Genomic DNA, 21,495 nt, shown 5'->3' with positions numbered 1-21,495 from the left:
TGCTATACTTTCAACAGGCAACCTTTCAACCTTCATTTTACCTTCTCACAATAATCCAGTTGCAGTGATATTATGCCAAGGTCACATGAGCAGACCACTCCATACTGATTTGTATGTGTCTGCATATCACATGGAGGGGAAATGCTTTTGATCAGCAATCTTCCCAAATGCATTCTGAGGTGGAACAAGTATGAGAGAAGACTATAACATGGAAGTGTGTGCAGGAAGAGAAGCTGTTTTAGAAAGGTGATACTTATGGATCACCCTCCACGATGAAATGTGTAGGTCTGCACACTTGTTAGGAAGTCAAAACACATATTATTATGTGTTTATTATATTACTTTGCTTTTCCACTCTGTCTCGGAGGAGTAGAAATATGCTTGTGCACCATTGCTCCCAGCATCCCAAGCAACTGTTGCAATGTTCATCAGGTCTTGTTTGATCCAATGCTACCAATGAACCAGATTAATTTGGAATCCTAGATTAGTTGGTCATGAACAATCAGTAAATCCAAGCTACTCATATGCACACACACAACACAAAATAAGCAGCACAAACAACTGTTAATACACCCAATATAGACAACTCTAAACAAACCATATAGCAAAGGATATATACATACATTCGACAATAAGCCTACTGCGGAAATCCCTGCACATATCAATATCCTTTTCCCTGGGCTGTGACAGATTATTTTCCACTGTGAGAAGCGAGTTTTGCACAGTGTTAATTGGCTGGCCCTTGTGTCAATCACAAAGCAATGCCCACATTTGCAATAAGCATGATACTAATTCGTGGGTCGTTCTGCCATTCACTGGAAAACACACACACATACTCCCCTTGTGTCATTACAACAGCAAAGTTAGGGGAAAGCTGAACCGGCTCCACAACATAACTCTCTGCACATCCTTCTCTTCTATGTGATTCTGCACAGATGTGGGCCAGATACATCCCTCCCTCTCCTTCAGAGAAGCACCATCACTGACGCATAACTTTTCCTGGAAAAGTTCCACTGATTTAATTTTTTTAAATGTGTTGCAAAGTCACAATTTGCATAATGTGAGAATTGGCACAAACTATGCACCCTTTCTATGTCTTTAACTGAGCAGGTCATGTGAGCTTATCACGTAAAGGGCTAAGGCTGCAATCCTATAAACACTTACCACTGAATGCCACTGAACTCAATGAGGCTTATTTCTGTGTCAATATGCATATGATTGTGCTGTCAACAACCTATTCTGCATTATAATTATAATTATAATTATAATTTTTATTTTTAAAAACCATCCTTTTTTGGCATTGTAGAAAAGAAGAAGGTAGAATCTTATATTTTTACTCCCCAGCCCTCAGTATTTTTACATGGTTCAGAAGCATGAACTTATCACATGCATGAAGTGGTTTGGTTCTATTTAAAAACTTGTAGCTGACATACCACTTCAGTGGAGCACTGAATAAGACGTGATCTTCAGCATGTTATCCACACATACAGAAACCAACATACGGTACATATTTACTGAAGATGAGGCAGTCATCAAACATTGTTTTTTGTTCAGAAATCACTTATACACAGGGATAAACTGTCACATATGACAGTTGCACATTGGGAGTGGTAGGGTCAAAGGCAAGGAGGCCAGCAGTAGGTGGAGCCAGAGCTAGTGACAGGAATAATAATAATAATAATAATAATAATAATAATAATAATAATAAACTTTATTTATATCCCGCCCTCCCCAGCCGAAGCCGGGCTCAGGGCAGCTAACAACATTGGCTAAGAGCCAATGAGAGGCAGAGCCAACTAATTCTACTTTTATCCCTATTGTCCTCCATGCTGAATTGTAAATGGGTAACACCAAGACAAAGGAACTGGAAGCTGACAGACACTTCCACTGCTAAACTGGCTGTTATGCAAGAAGGCAAACAGCTGGGGGCTGGCTAAGAGCAGACTTAAGTTGGTGGGAAAGTGTCTTCTTTGCCCTAATGAGCCAGCCTCCAAGTTACATAAAGTTAAGTTTGGGAAGCCACAGTTAGTCATGGCTGTTTGTCATTTTAATAACTGAAGCGGTACTTGTTGTTGTTTAGTCGTTTAGTCGTGTCCGACTCTTCATGACCCCATGGACCAGAGCACACCAGGCACTCCTGTCTTCCACTGCCTTCCACAGCTTGGTCAAACTCATGTTTGTAGCTTCGAGAACACTATCCAACCATCTTGTCCTCTGTCATCCCCTTCTCCTTGTGCCCTCAATCTTTCCCAACATCAGGGTCTTTTCCAGGGAGTCTTCTCTTCTCATGAGGTGGCCAAAGTATTGGAGCCTCAGCTTCAGGATCCGTCCTTCCAGTGAGCAGTCAGGACTGATTTCCTTAAGAATGGATAGATTTGATCTTCTTGCAGTCCATGGGACTCTCAAGAGTCTCCTCCAGCATCAATTCTTCGGCGATCAGCCTTCTTGATGGTCCAGCTCTCATTTCCATACATCACTGCTGGGAAAACAATAGCTTTAACTATATGGACCTTTGTTGTCTCTGCTTTTTAAGATGCTGTCTAGGTTTGTCATTGCTTTTCTCCCAAGAAGCAAGCATCTTTTAATTTCGTTACTGCTGTCACCATCTGCAGTGATCATGGAGCCCAAGAAAGTAAAATCTCTCACTGCCTCCATTTCCTCCCCTTCTATTTGCTAGGAGGTGATGGGCCCAGTGGCCATGATCTTCCATTTTTTTGGTGTTGAGCTTCAGACCATATTTTGCACTCTCCTCTTTCACCCTCATTAAAAGGTTCTTTAATTCCTCCTAACTTTCTGCCATCAAGGTTAGCATATCTGAGGTTGTTGATATTTCTTCCGGCAATCTTAATTCCGGTTTGGGATTCATCCACCACAGCCTTTCTCATGATGAATTCTGCATATAAATTAAATAAGCAGGGAGACAATATACAGCCTTGTTGTAACTCCTTTCCCAATTTTCCCAATTTTGAGCCAATCAGTTGTTCTATATCCAGTTCTAACTGTAGCTTCTTGTCCCACATAGAGATTTCTCAGGAGACAGATAAGGTGATCAGGCACTCCCATTTCTTTAAGAACTTGCCATAGTTTGCTGTGGTCGACACAGTCAAAGGCTTTTGCATAGTCAATGAAGCAGAAGTAGATGTCTTTCTGGAACTCTCTAGCTTTCTCCATAATCCAGCGCATGTTTGCAATTTGGTCTCTGGTTCCTCTGCCTCTTCGAAATCCAGTTTGCACTTCTGGGAGTTCTCAGTCCACATACTGCTTAAGCCTGCCTTGTAGAATTTTAAGCATAACCTTGCTAGCATGTGAAATGAGTGCAATTGTGCGGTAGTTGGAGCATTCTTTGGCACTGCCCTTCTTTGGGATTGGGATATAAACTGATCTTCTCCAATCCTCGGGCCACTGCTGAGTTTTCCAAACTTGCTGGCATATTGAGTGAAGCGGTACTTAAGCATACTTAAGTTTCTCTTAGTTGTAGCCAAGTGCTGACTCTTCATCATGGAAAAGTAATGTCATGGCCAATCACCATGCTTACACAAAATGTATATTTGTGATTGTAGATAATGAATATTTTATTTATCTCCTTTATGAGTGGCTTTCTGTGAAACATCCCAAGGCGATTTAACAATTTTAAACATCTATTAAAATGATTTCAAATCCAATGCAGACTGGGATAAGAATCTCCACTTGCTAAAAAGAAAAGAAAGCATTCACTAGACACCCCCCCCCCAAAAAAAAAGACAATACAATTGGCGCTTGTCTGATATGTCATGGGAAGGAGTTCCAAAGGGTAGCTAGTGCCACACTAAAGGCCAAATTCTGACAATCTATGGAATGGACATCCTGGTGAGATAATGACTGTGGGAGGTCCTGTCCTGCAGAACACAGTAATCAGGTGGGTATATAAGGGGTGAGACAATCTTTTAGGTAATCCTTTAGCTAACCCGGTGTCTTGGATTTAGCCTGGAAGCTAATTGGCAGCCAGTGAAATGCTTTCAGCAGTGGTGTAACATGGTAGCAATTTGCTGTCCCTGTGAGTTGTCAAGACTCTGCGTTTTGCAGTAGCTGCAGCTTTTGGACCAACCTTAGGGCCTGTCCCATATAATGTGAATGGCAGTAATCCAATATTGAGATTACAATTGCATGGATGACAGTAGTCAGTCTATCCCAGTCCAGAAACAACCATAGCTGTTTATCATTTGAAGCTGGTCAACAGGCACTCCTAGCCACTAAGGTCACCTGGAGTTCTAGTGACAGGGATGGATCCAGGAGCACCCCAACGTACAAACCAGCTGCTTCATGGGAGTACATGGGAAATACATCACCATCCAAAGAAGACAACTGACTCTCTCACCCACAGAACCTTCATCTTGCCTAGATTCAGACTTGACCCTCATCCAGCCTACCACCAAGTCCAGGCAGTGGCTCAAGGCTTCCAAGGCCTCTCCTGATTTAGACGTTAAAGAGATGTGCAGATGTTACAGTATACTGATGACAGCTCACCCCAAATCTCATAATAACTGTTCATGAAGGCTGCAACTAGATGTTAAATAGCCACAAGAGCTACGGAGCCAAAAGATGATCTTACCTGAAACCAACCCCAGAGATAGGACTTGAACCACTGTAAAACAGTGCCCATTATCTCTTTCACTGAGTCAGTTCAGGAGGATGCTATAGTCAACGGTATCAAAAGCTGCTGAAAGATCAAGAATGATAGGTTGGCACATATACCCATACTTCTTTCTTCTGATAAAGGTCACCCTGATTCAGGCAAGGTCAAGACTCATTTAGTCACCATTCTACCCATTCCAATCTATCTTGTTGCTTATTTTACATGGGATAAAATCAAAAATTAATTCCAGAACTAACATACATGCATTTTGTCACAGCTTTCAGTTCCATCTGTTCTTTTCTGTCTTTTTTGGTGTCAGGGTTACACCAGCATCTGTTTGGATTAATGCATCACAGTGCACATATATAGTGATGCAATCATACATAACATTCCATCAACATTTCTTTAAGATACATTATTATATTCTAATATATCACTGCAACCTTCCTACAAAGAATTCAGGGCATGCATAGTGTCCCCCACTTTTATTCTCACATCAACCCTGTGAGGTAGAGGTTAGGTTGAGAAAATGTGATCAATCCAAGATAACCCAGAAAGCTTTGCCTAGTATTTAATTAATTTGCAAAGATATTTAGGCACATTGAGAACTTGTAATACGGAAGGGGAGAGGGGGAAAGAGAGAGACATGATGAAAAAGAATATCAGGCAAACTGTGCATGCACAGCAGTCTTTACAGATCAGAATTGTTTATTTTTAAATGGAAGAATAGTGGATTGCTAATGCACTGCTGCCATGCTACAAACAAGATCAGATAATCTGGACCAAAAAAACTGGGGAGAATTTAGTAATCATCTCTATAAGATTGGTAGTTTTCATGCTTTCATAATTTATTTTGGCTGAAAATTATTTTTCCTGTGCTCAATGGCTAATTAATAAAATCTTTGCCATGGATATAATTTTAAACAAAATAGGAGGTAGATACTTTGTTTCCCCTTAATATTTCATAAATGCTGTAGATGTTTAATTAGAAACCGTGTCTTATAAATAAACTATGAATCAATGTGACTATGTAAGATAAATGCCACACAAGCAGTTCATGGTACTAAATCCTTAATCCAATATTAATGCAGTATTAAATATTACTCCACTGGTAACCCCAAAGGCATTTAAATATACCATTCCAAGAAGCTTGAAGTAGATTTAATTTGCCGTAGTATACAAGGCCCATGCACCACATATAATCCCACTTAAACCTTATTTTCTGGTGATTTATACACCTTTTGCTGCTCCTTTGTACAGGAATTAATTTCCCTCTGTTTTACCATCTGAACAAGAATATACACTGTGAAGGAATAACTTGTATGTGCGACAGAACTAATAAAGTAGTCTGCCATATATAACCATAGTAAACTGTTGGCATCATAAATCAGGGAAAGGATGTGTCTCCAATTATCTATAAAAGTAACTTCCATCTAGCTGCACCACAGAGCTTAAATGAATCTTCCCTGAAAAGCCCACTGATTTCAAGTTCTAATCATTCTCCAAAACAAAGACATCTGCTAGGATTATACAAGAAGCTACATAGGGGCTTTTGTCCAAATGGCTTAATTACCACCTACTTTCAAACACTGTTTTTGAAGGAGTCAAGTTTCTGTTACTTTACACTTACTTTGAATGTGGCATGGTTGGTTGTCTCCACAGGACTTCCCAGCCCAGTTCCTGCATGTGTAAAATCTTCAGTCTGCACGACTGCCTTTAACACCATGGCTAGCATCATGCAAGGATTACCTGGGTGCTCGGAGAGTACATTGCCTGTGCGGTTGTTAGCCACAGGGCACAAGGCCTTAAGCATTCACTGGCACAGGATCAGACATACAAGGCAGTCTCAGATATTGATTTATTTCAAAGAGCAGGAGAAAATGCAAGGAAGTGAGCCAAACACACACAAACACAAATGAAGAAGAGCTGAGCCTCAAGCAGATATGCTTAGGATATTCCTGAGTGAAATATCTGTGCTGTACTAGAATAAGAGACATGACCTTTACTGCACTAGCTTGAGGCCTTCCTCTTCCTTCATTGATTTGAGAGAGTGTCAACAACTCCCAGAAAGAGGAGAAGATCATATCTTACTGCACTTTCATCCCTCCCCTCAATGAAAATAAGAGAAGGAGAAGGAGAAGGAGAGGAGGAGGAGTTTGGATTTGATATCCCACTTTATCACTACCCTAAGGAGTCTCAAAGCGGCTAACATTCTCCTTTCCCTTCCTCCCCCACAACAAACACTCTGTGAGGTGAGTGGGGCTGAGAGACTTCAGGGAAGTGTGACTAGCCCAAGGTCACCCAGCAGCTGCATGTGGAGGAGAGGAGATGCAAACCCGGTTCACCAGATTACGAGTCTACCACTCTTAACCACTATACCACACTGGCTCTGTTGGGCAAAAAGGGCCACATTTATTAAATACATTATTAATATTATTAATATACTGCCCTATACCCAGAGGTCTCAGGGCGGATCACAGAATAAAATCAAAATATATAACTACAAAATACATAATAAAAAACAAGTCAATAACCCCCCCCCCAAAAAAAGAAACACATTTTAAAAGGGCATAGGATGTCAATCAAATCAATCAAATGCCTGGTTAAAAAGGAACATTTTTGCCTGGTGCCTACAGGTGTATAATGAAGATGCCAGGCGAACTTCCCTGGGGAGAGCATTCCACAGATGGGGAGCCGTTACAGAGAAGGCCCATTCTTGTGTTGCCACCCTCCGGACTTCTTGAGGAAGAGGCTCACGAAGAAGGGCCTCACCAGATGATCTCAGGGTCCAGGTAGGTTCATATGGAAAGAGGTGGTCCTTGAGGTACTGCAGTCCTGAGCCATTTAAGGTTTTATAGGTCAAAATTGGACCCAGAATCTAATTGGTAGCCAGTGCAGTTGGACCAGGATCCGTGTAATATGCTCAAACTGCCTTGCTCCAGTGAGCAACCTGGAGTACCTCCAAGCTACAAATCTGCTCCTTCAGAGGAAGTGTAACCCCATCAAGAGCAGGCGATCTCCCACCCACCTGGTCTAGGGAACCACCCACTAACAGTGCCTCAGTCTTATCTAGATTGAGCTTCAGTTTGTTGGCTCTCATCCAGTCCATTACCAAGGCAAGACACTGGTCCAGCACTTCCATTGCCTCACCTGCAGATATAAAGGAGAAATAGAGCTGAGTGTCATCAGCATACTGCTGACAACGTATTCCAAACCTCCGGATAACTCCACCTGGCGGTTTCATGTAGATGTTAAACAACAGAGGGGATAGGATTGAGCCCTGTGGAACCCCACATTGAAGGTTTCATGGGGCTGAAAAGCATTCTCCAAGCAACACCCTCTGGGAATGACCATCCAAGTAGGACTGGAACCAGCGCAAAATGCTGCCACCAAGCCCTAGCTTGAGCAGTCGCTTCAAAAGGATACCATGGTCGATGGTACAGAAAGCCGTAAAAGGTCGAGAAGAATTAACAGGAATATGTTTTCCTTGTCTCTTTCTCAACAGAGATAATCATACAGGGTGACCAAAGCAGTTTCTGTGCCAAAACCAGGGCAAAACCTCAATTGAAATGGATCCAGAAAATCAGTTTCTTCCAAAAGCACCTGGATCTGGTCTGCAACCACTCGCTCCACAACCTTGCTTAGGAAAGGGAGATTAGCAACTGGCCAGTAGTTAGCTAGGTTTTCCAAATCCAGGGAAGGTTTCTTAAGGAGTGATCACCTCCCTGCCCCAGCCAGCTGTTCCCTCCTTGCTTGTTTTTATCAACCAAGAGGGGTAAGAGTCCAGAGTGCAGGTGGTCGCCCTGACTGATCCAAGCATCTTGTCTACATCCTTGAGCCTTACCAACTGAAACTCACCCAACACAACAAGACTAGACTGTGCTCTGGACACCCCATGAGATTCATCTGCTATAACAGCAGAGTCAAGATCTTGGTGGATGCAAGCGATTTTATCCGCAACATGCTTTGCAAACAAGTCACAGCGAGCTACCATTGGTTCTACCACCCCCTTTGGGCCAGTCTGTAAATGGCCCTGTACAACCCGGACAATCTCTGTTCGGTTGCATTTATTCAAATATTTTCTCCACTTGTGTTCAGATACATGAGCTACAATGAGCTAACAAGCATGACTTGAGTGTGGGCACAAAATCCACCTGAAACCAGAGCAAAACATCCCTGCTTTCCTTGGACATTTGGACAATACCACTTTGGTTCAAGGCAGCCGGATCAATGGAAGGGTCTCAGTTCAGTCGTAGAACATTTGTACTACTGGTTTAATCTCTAGCATCTCCAGGTAGGAATGGGAGACTCCTGTTGGAACCCTACAGATGCCTTGCCAGCCAGCGTAGGCCAGTGGTTCCCAATGTTTTGGTATGGCAACCAAGAAGTCCAAATTTACTTGGTAAGGTGATCCATAGATTTCTTGTCACATTAATTTTGTGCCTTAGGACTTTGGCAGCCGCTTGTTTCCTGCATTTTAATGGAAGTTTTTCCTATTTCATAACCCCTACTTGAGCCTTCAAAGCAAAAAATTACCTCACACCTCTAACAACGTGAAATTTGTTGAAATATGTATAGTACTTACAAAACTATTCACAGTTTTGCTTATGGCAATGGAAGACCATCAAACACCTATCTGATTGCAGGATGCTGCTTCATAAGCTATAAAAAAAATATTCTAAGAACCCATGGTTGTGCAGTTTCTTAAATGTGCTAAGAGTTGTTAGGAAAGCACTATTCTCCTCACAGAACTACAATTCCCAGAGTGCTTTAACAATCCTTCCCAGGGAACTTTGGGAATTTTAGCTAGTTGCCCTCCTACAGCACAGGAAACCTAAAATGATCATGGTTGGAAAAGTAGAGAATCTTAGAAGGTATGGTGGTGCTTCCAATCACGTTGGCAACAGAAAAACAGTATGTAGGGTCATGGAGTCATTAACCTCATTTTTTATTTTTTATTTTGCGAAAAAAGGGGGTGTTTGGAACCCAATGAAACCTTCGAGGCCTCATGATATTTATTTCAGAGACGTTTCTGGGTTTCGACAAAAACACTGCTGTTGAGAATGTGGCTTGGGGATTAAAGCACTGAGTTAAAAAAGATCAGCATAGGAAAAGGGAAGAAAAATAACAAAGGTTTGAAAGCTGGAGAGCAGTCCTCTTCAGGGGGTAAGATGAAGGAGCAAGATACTTTCCTATGCTGCCCCCTGCTGAACTCGGGGAATACAAATCCACACAAAAATCTCAGACATTTAAGAACAATATATATTTAATACAAAGGCAACCTAAAGTGTAGTGCTTCTATCAAATTTTCCTAACCCTAGGAGAGGCCACTGGAGAGACACACACACACAGAGAGAGATCTCAGCATTGGGGTTTTCTTTGTTCATATATATAGCCTTCATAAAGTTGGGGAATCATTTGGTCTTAAAAGTAATGGATTATCCAAGTTTTTGCCTTCTAATGGAGTGCAGCTGGAAACAGCTTTAAGAATTCTGTTTCTTGCCCTCATGATTTCCCCCCCTCTAGAAACACTGATCTCCATCTTTCCTTCAGAGGTTACTCTCCTTTTTTCCTTCACTGACATTGTGTTAAAGGACTGTGGAAAACAGCCAGCTATCAACTCAGCAATAATATTTATGCTTACATTTTAGTAAAATCATATTGCAGTAAAAGTGATTTACTTGTCTCCCCTCTGCCCCTGACTCATGTTTCAAACCACTCTCCTTTACGTTGCTACAGGGACAAATGATTTCAAGAGCAGTGCACAGCAACTGGAGACTGTTTGTTTGTTCTGATGTGGTATTTTTATGTTCTCAGTCTGCAATCTGGAAGACTTACTTGCTAACACAGTTACATGAACACAAGAGATTGCACCCAGTGTTGGTCATTCAGAGTAGACTCATTAAGACACGAGTAAGTTATGTCCATTCATTTCAATGGTTCTACTCTGTGTACAACTAATGATGGACACCAATGAAGGGAATAAATTTACCCAAAGATATAGCCAAACTATTTATGTATGGCCATTTCCAGGGGAAATACGTCTGGATACAATCTGGATTCTCTTGAATTCTGAAAAACACCAAGAGACTGTTGACTTGAGATAAACAAATGGCATCTGTGAACAAGTTTAAGTAGATAAATAGGTACCGCTCTGGTGGGAAGGCGTTTCCGTGCGCTCCTCTGGTTCACCAGAAGCAGCTTAGTCATGCTGGCCACATGACCCAGAAGCTGTACACTGGCTCCCTAAGCCAGTAAAGCGAGATGAGCGCCACAACCCCAGAGTCATTCGCGACTGGACCTAACAGTCAGGCATCCCTTTATCTTTACCTAGGTCTAAAACTGCATCAAATGAAGTTGAACCTTAGCTATGAAAGCTCATGTCACAATAAACTAGTCTTTCTCTGTGTGGACGGTGTCCTTATATAGTTAGCAGAGCAATCCAAACCACACTTGAGCTGAGTTGGGTGGGATTTGGATCGAGGTGAACTCCTAGCCAAGATGACCTCCCAGTGCAAAGAGTGTAATGCAAATGTCACTCTGCCTGCCAAACATGTGAGTGAGAGCGACAGTAGTGGGATGCCAGCCATGGGGAGTCAGCAGAAGGCCCTCAGCAAAGGGCTCAGCTAATCTGGGGCTTGTTGGATCTTGAGCCAGTCTCACTGTTGCCACATGATGGCATTGGGCCTGATCTGAGCCTGATTGTGAAGCCAGCTCCAGGCTAGTACAGCAGCCTTACTGCCTCCCTATATTCCACCATGGCCACAATGTGCTGCAAGATTGCAGATGTGGCAGTGGCCCCACCACTCGGCAAAGCCACATGGGTAGAGTAGGGGCTTTATATTGCATTTATCATTTGATAGGACCAGACATAGTTGTATCTATGTGCAGCCATGAGATTCCTGCTACTGTTCTGTTCTTCATGGAGACTGACTGGTGTCCTGATTCTTCCATGACTTGGTGTCAGATCTCACAAATTCCAAATATAACAAATAGTGTCACCATTATGGAGGGGATTTTTATTATTATTATTTAGTCCACACTGAAAGGCAAATTTACATAATTTGTACATTTTGAAACAACACAAAAACAGCCACCTTCCCAAATTTACACTTCTCTGTATTTTTAGTGGTATCCTCCAGACAAGCAATGTGTACAAAACTGCATATATTAGTGAACATGAGATACAGAAAGGCATATTAGGGAAAATTGCTTTGCAAAAATGAATAACGAACAAAACTGCAAAGAAAAATGTGTGCATTAGAATAAATTCACACTAAAATGCTGATTTTCATACAAAAATGTGGAGAACTGAACTTAGGACTGAAAAGATGAGAGATTCACCCAACTCTAGGCACACTTCCCCAGACCAGAAGGTTCCAGTTTAAAGAATCCTGAAGAAAAGAGTCAAATTTGTTTACCTTTGCCTGACCAAAAAAGCTCCAGAGAGAAAAGAATTGTGCTCATTCCTTTATGGTACAGGTGTGGGGAGCTAACAATGTTTTTAAATCCTTTACCTTTGCTGAGGAGGGCCATAAATATCATGAATTAACAGGATGAACACAGTGAGCTTGAAGATTCTAAAGACAAATTGGTGCTTGGAATGATAGACCAAGTGCTTTCTCAAAGTATGCAACTGTAAGAGGATGTAACACTTTACAAAGCCATATTTATTGATTTAATGCCATTTCTAGACAACCCATTGATCAAAATTCTCTATGCAATTCACAAAAACCAATTACAAAAGTCAAGCTAGAGGAGCATAGTGCGGAAAGTGTTTGAAGACAGGACATTTTACTATTGTTATAGGCCTAGAGAAGGACATAATCCAGAGATCTATTGTATTCAGGTGGTGCAACAACTCACCACAGTGGTCTACAGGTATTTTTTCTTAAAGTTTATGTTGTGTAAGGACACTGACCCTCCTTGGAAAATAAAATTAACTACCAGTCAAAATGCTCTTAATTTCAAAATACATCTAGGAGCTTATCTTATACTTATTTCAGAGAAGGCCTATGCAAAATTCCAGAGCACTCACAGATGTGCAAAAGGCAGCAATTGTTTTATACAGCCCAAGGAATATTCTACATGCTTTTGGATGCTCTACTACACTAACAAGCTACACGGATGAGTTGTTTCTGTCTGCCATACAATCCTCAGTCATGAAATAGCTGCCTGAATGGGGCTACTAAAAGTTGTGGAAGAAATAGGACTGTTTGACAGAAACTGCCTAAGAAAATGAGACATTGTGGACACTGCTTTAAGATCTGTGGCCAAACAATACTACGTACAAACAGCCACAGAATATCTATTCACCTATATCACAATGTAGAAATGGAGCTAGGAAGGATAAAAGAAAGGAGCACACTTAAGCAAATGACTGAGCTCACCTCACGGTATGAACCAATGGTCCCTGTCATCAAGAAAAATGAGAAAAAGCACACCTGTCTAGATCTTTAAAAACTTAATGAAGCTATAGTCAGAGAAAAATATGTACTCCCAATGCTAGATGACCTTTTCCCCAAAGTGACAGGAGCAAAAGTAGTTTCCAAATTGGATGCCTCAAGCAGTTTCTGGCAAACACCTTTGACAAAACTGAGTAGTGAACTGACTAAATTTATCACGTCCTTTGGGATATTGTTTTCAATGTCTGCCATTTGGAATCACAAGTGCTCCCATGATTTTTCAAAGAAAGATGACAAGGTCCTTAGAAACACAAAAGGAGTTGTGGTATTAGTGGACAAGATCCTAATACACATCCTAATACATCAATGGAAGACTATGACAAAATTCTGGTCATCTTATGGAACAGTCTCCTTGAATCTGGACCAAACTAATTGATGCAAAGTTGAAATGCAGTTCTTGGGTCAAGTAATCACACAATATGGGACAAGGACAGGCCTAGAGAAGGACTTTGTCCAGAGAGCTGTAAGCACTGACTAACATTACAGAACCAAGATGCTTTCTGACACTGCTGAACAGCTTCATTGTCCTGCTTAAGGCAACGGCTTTAAAAAAAAAAATTCATCAAGCTTACCTGGACATGTTAACAAGTTACATATAGCTGTTTCTAAACATTACTGGTTTTATTTGCAGTTGCTTTAGGTTCACCACATAGGGACTCTTCGACTGAGTGCTTTACAAATTCTTCTAACTAAAATCAATAAATATTCGAAAGATGTCTTCAAAGAGGCACAGCCACTAAACCTGTTACTGAAATCCACAATGACCAGGCTTGGGAGATAGTTCAGGAGGGTACCTTTACAAATATAAAGGGCACACAACTTCTGATAGCCAATCTTATACTTTTTGTGATGCCAACAAGTTCATGTTGTTGTTGTTGTTGTTGTTGTTGTTGTTGTTGTTGTTGTTGCAAGGAGTTTTGAATAAGGTGTGATGCCACCGCATCTGCCTAGTTCAGAATGCAAGCTCACTGCATTCTGTTCCAGACTGCTTACCTAACCTCTTACTGAAGCAGAAAAATGCTATGCACAAATTTGAAAGGGTGAAAAGAGAGAATGTTTCGCTAGTGTTTGGGCACTGTAAAGCTTTTATAGATGCCTATGTGATCTACTTTCTTTCAGACTCTTCACAGACTATAAACCCTTGGTGACCTTCATTTAAGAAAAATGTTTGGTTCAAGTACATTACTAGGCCAGCATCTTCTACTAACAATGATGAGATTCAATTCAGTAGACAAGTACGTTAGAAGACAAAAACAGGCATCTATAGCAGATGCATTATTATGAAGCCCACAGTGCAAACAGGGACTTGCAAGTGAAAGAGAGTAGACAAGGCACATGCTATGTGTACTTCTCTATCAGCATTCTAAAACAGGCTTGTCAGATGTAGACATCTACTCATGGATAAATCCTACACGATATTAGATCAGGAGGACCTGAATACCTTAGCAATACCTCAGAGATTACTAGGAAGTACTCTTCAAAAAGGGAAAAGATTTATACAATCTGAAGAGAAATGATCTGAAGAGTATGCTAGGAAGTACTCTTCTGTCTGTATGCAACTGAGTGAATCGAAAGGCCTAAGAGCAAAACAAACAAACAAGTAAGCAAAAGCAAAAAAAAAAAAAAAAAAACCCTGTATTGTTGCACCATGATATACAAGAAGAAGTTCCTAGACCTTATCCAACAAGGATATCAGGGTCTAACCAAATCTTGTAAAGGGGCCAAGAATACAGTATGGTAGACTGGAATTTGATATGACATAAATAACAAAACTCTACCCTGTGACTGCTAAAGGACTTGATCAACACAAAGCAATGGACTTTTATGCATTTGGTGCTCACAACTGACCTGTGTGCACTGGGAAGGTGATATTATCTGGTTATTGTGGGCTACTATTCTAGGGGTACCAATATACTCATTTGCCTACTATTGCATGCTATAGGCCTGTTGCACAGCTGAGCAATACCTTTGTTGACTTGGGCCTGCCACATGAACTCATGACTGACAATGCAACTCAATTTACAGCAGAAGAATTCCCATCATTCCAGACATTTTTAACCATATTACCAAAAGCCACCACTATCTTGAAGCAAAAAGGGAGGCAGTTAGAGCGGTATAGACTGCAAAGAAAATATTGACACAGAACAGCCCACATATTGTTATTTCAAGCTACAGTTGAACACACTGATAGCTACTGTATAGAGCAGGGGTGGTCACCCTGGTCCCTACTGCCCACTAGTGGGCATTTCAGGATTCCAGGTGGGCAGTAGGGGGTTCTACGCTACATGTTACTGCAGCACTGGTGGGTGGTAAGGAAATTTTACCATCAAGAAAAATGCATTAGTGGGTGGTAGGTATAAAAAGGTTGACTGCCTCTGGTGTAGAGACTAGCTTAATTAGTAGCAGGTAGAATACCTGCCCAAACTCTAGAGATGAATGCCTTTCTAAAGTGACCTGATCCGGGGGGGGGGGGGGATTGTATTTTAAGGTTATTAAGGTAAAAGAAATTATGTTTCTATAACCAGCACAATTCAGTGAGAGAACTAACACATTTAGAACTGTGTGAGAGAGAGTGTATATCAAACTCATTGGAGAAAAGACAAGATAGACTCCAGTTACTGTACAAGGGAAAAAATGAAACACCCATATAATAGTCTGTTGAGACTGAACATGGAATACTTATCAGAAACTGATGATATCTTCTTCCTATTCCTGAGAAGGAACAATAGCCAAATACACAAGTAGTACCTAAAAACCCAAGCTCATCTTGACTGACAACAATGTTATTAATCATGACTAACTCTTTCAATATTTAGCAATCAGTGACAATACCGAATTACTACACTTCAACAGGGCTGTTTTATTTGCTTCTTTAAAGGGAAGGAGAGAGGTGTGGACAATCATGGATTGGTAGCTAGGGACTTCTCCTGCTGAGGATATTGAAGGAGCACTTAGGGTGCAACATCAAATTAATGTTTTTAAGCACTTCAAATGAATCTTCAAAAAAGTCCCTTATGGTACATATGGTTCAGAACTAATATCTCCCTTGCTCAGTATCCAGTTTCTCACAAAGGCCAACCAGTTGCCTGTGAATAGCCCAGACATAAAGGCAACAGCCTCCTTCTGTTGTTGTTTTCCACTGACGGCTGTCCTGTACAAAAGAATGCTACCACTGATCCTGAAGGTGGCATATAGCCATCACTACTAGTTTAGTCCTATCCCATCCTCTCTGAATTTGAATTTGCCTAATTTCCTTCGGTGGCCATCACTACCTCTTATGAAAGAGAATTCCATAGTTTAAGAGCACTGTATCATGCAGCACTTCCTTTTGTTTATTCCAAATAGTTCAACATTCAGTGATTGGATGACTCCTCATTCTAGCGTTATAAATGGAAGAAAAACATTTAAATGTGCATTTTCTACACAACATGCTTGATTTCATACACGTCCATCCTGTCCCATCCCTCACATAGTTTATTGTTTCTAAACTAAATAGCCCCAATCACTGAAACCTGTTCCAGTTCTACAAAACCATATTTCAGTTTCTTCAGTCACCTGATTATTTCGGTTGCCAACTGAATGTATGATACCTTTTATCTGTTTCAGAAAATAGTTTCACCGATACGCTCCCTCCCTTATTCTTGAAATATTCATCTAGAAACTTTAAGTGTTGCATGTCATGAATTAGCAGATTTCAGGGATGGGTTCAAACTTGGCTTTTACTCAAGAAAAGTATGTCACAGACAACACAGTAGTGTGATAAAGCAATAAACAATAGGAAGAAAGAAAATATTGAAAAAGCAAATAGTGAAAAGGGAAGAAAAACAAGAATTGATTTTCAACTGTAAGTACTTACCCACAGGAGACATTTCAGGCACGCCAGCAGTGTAAGGGCCATCCAGAAATTTAGGTTCATTGTCATTGATGTCCTGAATCTTAATGACGAATTCTGACTCTGGTTCCACGGGTTTACTTGTCAGTCTATCTAGTGCTTGTGCTCGGAGGGTGTAGTAGGCTTGTTCCTCCCGATCAAGCCTCTTTGTAGCATGAATATCCCCCGTGTTCTCATCAATAATGAAAATGGAACTTGCCCCTTCTCCTGACAAGATGTATTTGATGGAGCCATCTCCTTTATCAACATCAGAGTGAAGCTGGTGAAAAATTGATGAGAGATGAGATTAACTTACAGGAAAGTTGGTGGTATGAATATATGTAAAAAATAATAATAATTCACATGTCATGCAGCAGTATATGAAATTTTATCATTCTTGGAAAGTTAAGCCAAATGTTGATTATGCACAGCATGTAGCAAATGATGGGAAGCTGTCAGCTGGCTCCTGTGAGCCAGACAGTCCCATCTCATTCCATAAACAATCTTATTTTCAAATGCATTTCATGGCAGCTCAAAGCAAGAACACCCCATTCCTGTAGCTTCCTCTGAATACAGCGGTTGAACTTAGGAGGTTGACAGTCTTGTAGATTTACCCCAGAGTAATCCTGCTGGGGTCAGTAGAACTACTTAGAAGTTCATGGAATCATAGAATTGTAGAGTTGGGGGGACCCGAGGGTCATCTAGTCCAACCCCCTGCAATGCAGGAATTCTTTTGTCCAATGTGGGACATGAACCCACAACCCTGAGAATAAGTACCTCTTTATCTACCAACTGATCTAGTAGGTTTATCTTTGTGATATTGACTTACATGGCTTGCACCTTAAGATTTTTGAATATTTGGATCCAAATAATCATAAAGAAAAGTAATACCATGGATTTGTATGGATAGAAACACTTTTCAATATACTTGTTGATAGCAAATGTGCTGTATTTTGTTCATTGCCTACTAAAATAATAGAATAATAATAATCATAAATAGTATGTTCTCACATACTACCTGCATGCCTAGTAAGCCAATCTCACTGAACTTGACAGGACTTTCTCCAAAGCATGTGTATATAGGATTGAGTCCTAACTGATCTGTCTGGTCTTAAAGAAGCTCTTTTGCTTGTTTCAGTTTTAACACAATCAAAACAAATCAAATTTGGTGAAACATAAACATAATAGAGATCATGTTCAACTAGGAAGCTTTCTTCCACAATTCGATAATTCTAGATTGGTACAAACATGAAATAAACTGCACTCCTGCATTCTTTATGGCTATAGCCCATGTGCTTGTTAATCTATTATCTACATTCACATAAACAGGATGGTTACTATAGCGTACAGTCGTATGTTATACTGTATTGTATTATACATATTTCTATTTTGTTTTTGTTTTTTCAGAGAAAAGAACTCAAAGCAACTTACAAAAAGTATTTGAAAACAAGTCTAATAACAAGCCTAAAACATCCTAAAATAAAAAAGCAGATTACATTCTAAAATATAAGTAGGCTATTAAGATCCCAAAGCCTTGGAGAACATGAATGTTTTTGCTTGGCACCTAAGAGCAGATAGTGATGGTGCCAGGCATGTCTCCTTGGAAAAAGTCTTCGATAGATGAGGAGCCACAGAGAAGGCCTCAAATACATGTTAAACACCATACAAGATAAACTTGAACTCTACGGCACCCCACATTGAAGGATCCATGAAGCCGGGTAACATTCCTCAAGCACCACCCACTGAAGATGGTCAACTAAGAAGGAAAGGAGCCACTGCTTTCTCATTCCCAATATGGGAAGCCACTCCAGAACAATACCATAGTATTGAAAGCCAGTCACACACGCCCCTGTTCCTTTCTCCAGACAAAGGTCATCATACAGGGGGACCAAGCCAGTTCCTATGGCAAAACCAGTTGTAATCCCTGAATGAAGTGGATCTAGAAAATCAGTTTTCATCCAAGATAGCCTGGAACTAGCCCACAACTCTATCTTCAAGAACCTTGCCCAAGAAGGAAACTTTAGCAACTGGTTAATAAGTATTTAGATGTTCCGGATCCAGATCTTAAGGAGTTTCTAGACAGGAAGCATCAATCACCTTCTAGCCCAGAGAGCTGTCCCTTCCTTGATAGTTTTTATCATCCATGAGAGTAAAGAGTGCAACCGAACAGAACCAATGTCCTTGTCCATGTCCTAAAGCCTTACTAACTGAAACTCATCCAACACCGCAGACATAGACAGTGCTGTGGGTGCCTTTTGAAATTCATCTGCTGTACTAATGGAGTTGAAGTTCTGGCGGATGGTAGCAATTTTGTCCTCAAAATGTTTTGCAGATAAGTCATAGCAAGGCACTGCCACCAGTTGGATCAGAAAGACCAGCAGTCCCTTTGAGCCAAATCCCACAAGTCGGACACTCAGATATAATACCCTCTGAGCCAGATTACTCTGAGGAATGAGACTCCTTTACACTATGGCCTCCACACTCATGAATACAGACTAAGAGATAACAGAAGACAATGCTCTAGGTCAAAGGACTACCCTTTTGAGATTCTCCATCAAGTTCTATGCTTGGAGCTGTCCAAGGTCCTGCAATTCCAGCCTGACCCCTTCTCAAATATCAACCTGAAACACTCAGGCATACCTCACAGGGTGCCCAACTGTGGTCAGGACAGGGCAAATTCAAGGACATTCATAGGAAAGCAAATGTGCTGTTTCAGCATATCCAAGATCTCTGGAAACAGTGCTACCCTCTCTGTTTATGCTCTGATTAGTGCTCACAAGCAAGCAATGTACATCAGCCCACTGACTTGTTTCAGACCCTGTATGTTAAGGAAGAAGCTCTGAAGGGGGTTTCTCCATGCGTCCCACTGAATATTCTCAACCCCAGTAGATTCATGGCACACTCCTTTCCTTGCACTATACTATCATTGCTCCCATCAAGTCTATTGCTTTCTCTCTTTCCAATTAGAAATATCACAAGTGTTACAATCACACACACATAAAACTACTGTCTAACAACGTAACAGGGCTGGTGTTAACTGAAGATTGGGGGGGGGGGCTAGACACTGGATTTTAAAAGGTCCATGCTAACTAAGGAGATTCCTGTTTACAGATGTGTTAGCTGATATACAGCCACCATATAATTTAAATTACTGCATTTGCTATCCATGCACTTACAATAGCGACATTTTAATGTATTTTTAATCTTTGTTGGAAGCTGCCCAGAATGGCTGGGGAAACCTAGCCAGATGGGCAGGGCACAGATAAATTATTATTATTATTATTATTATTATTATTATTATTATTATTATTATTATTATTATTATTATTGAATAACTGCTACCCTGAGCGCTAAAAATATTATAACAGTTTGCATTGATGCACTAAGGGCTATCACATCTCATATTTCACTACTGAACTTTCTTGGTCTCTCCCCCACCTCTTCAATAAAGGTTGCTTTTTTAAAAAGAACCAGATTCTATGCACAGAAAACCTTGAGGCAGGGTGGGGGGGAAGCTTTAATTACCATAGGTTGGCTTGTTACATTTGTGATGTTCCCAGTGCTGCAAAGAACACTCTGAAGAGTTTTTGTGAACATTGTTATGAGTATTTTAGTGCCAACATGAGGGAAATGAAAGAACACAGCAAGGGAACAATGCATAACCGAAATATTTTGAAAAGAGTCAGAAATACATTTCCTCAGCAATTTCCTTAGTCACAATTTAGCTCTTGGTAGAATGGTATAAATGGACTGTTAGAAGAAGAAAATGAAGCACAAATTTCTACCACAGAGATGCTGCCAGCTCCGGACAGAAAGTCTATGGCAGAAGAAAGTCGAACCATGGAATATTAGAAGTTGTCAGTATAAAAAATGGACAATGGAGAAGAGAGAAGGAGTTGAGCTGCTTGAGCAACTAAGTGCACTTAGGACTGGATCCAGACTTTTCCTTCCACAGAGAGGTTCATTTCATGCACAGATGACCTTTAATCAAGTTAATGGATTTCCCCTCTCCTCCTGTAACCCCACACTTTTCTAGAGGACCCTCCCAACCCTCTAGAAGAATGTGAGAGGTATTGCTGGGTGTTGCAGGAAGGAGGAATCAGAAAGAGGAGCCTTCCCCACTCTGCCCGTGGAAGCCAAGTCTGGATCAAACCCACAGTATCCTGGATTCATGATATGCTGTGAACCCATAGAATCCATAGTATGAGAAATGAGGAATGAGCACAATGTGGGTTTTTTTTTAAAAAAAGTCCCCCATACCATTTTTCATCCTTGCCCACAGAAACAAAACATTGAGATTCAGAGCTGGCAGGCAGCCCAAATTCTGAACCTTTTAACAGTATCTAGTGCAATGGGAAGTAGGGGAAGAGGTTCCCATTTCTTTCAAAGCCCAAGAACCACTACAAGACTTCTCTTCCTGGCTGCTTTGAGAACTGAACAAGAGCACTCTGGAGAGAGGTGCATGTACACTGCAACATTTTGGTTTGAATCCAAATAAAATTGACAGATGGTTTATTCTAGGTATCTGAAGAAGTGTGCATGCACACG

General features: G+C 40.8%; 1 protein-coding gene and 1 long non-coding RNA gene across 6 annotated transcripts in view; one reads left to right on the top strand and one right to left on the bottom strand.

Moving 5' to 3' along the window:
• The window catches only part of LOC144328721 (uncharacterized), a 37,647-nt gene extending 18,634 nt beyond the window's left edge, over positions 1-19,013 (top strand). Inside the window, exons 2-3 of the long non-coding RNA XR_013393963.1 lie at positions 7,248-7,403; positions 18,355-19,013. This is a non-coding gene — a long non-coding RNA (uncharacterized LOC144328721). The remainder of the gene's footprint in view (positions 1-7,247; positions 7,404-18,354) is intronic.
• The window catches only part of CDH7 (cadherin 7), a 111,131-nt gene that overhangs the window by 44,483 nt on the left and 45,153 nt on the right, over positions 1-21,495 (bottom strand). For all 5 annotated transcript variants that reach the window (XM_028737433.2, XM_028737437.2, XM_028737432.2 and 2 more), the window contains one exon: positions 16,933-17,227. In XM_028737433.2, the coding sequence (XP_028593266.2) occupies positions 16,933-17,227 (295 nt within the window). The remainder of the gene's footprint in view (positions 1-16,932; positions 17,228-21,495) is intronic.

The sequence above is a fragment of the Podarcis muralis genome, chromosome 8 (assembly GCF_964188315.1).
Source record: "Podarcis muralis chromosome 8, rPodMur119.hap1.1, whole genome shotgun sequence".
Taxonomy (NCBI): domain Eukaryota; kingdom Metazoa; phylum Chordata; class Lepidosauria; order Squamata; family Lacertidae; genus Podarcis; species Podarcis muralis.
Note: the sequence above shows the minus strand (reverse complement) of the source record. Positions and strands in the feature narration are given on the sequence as shown.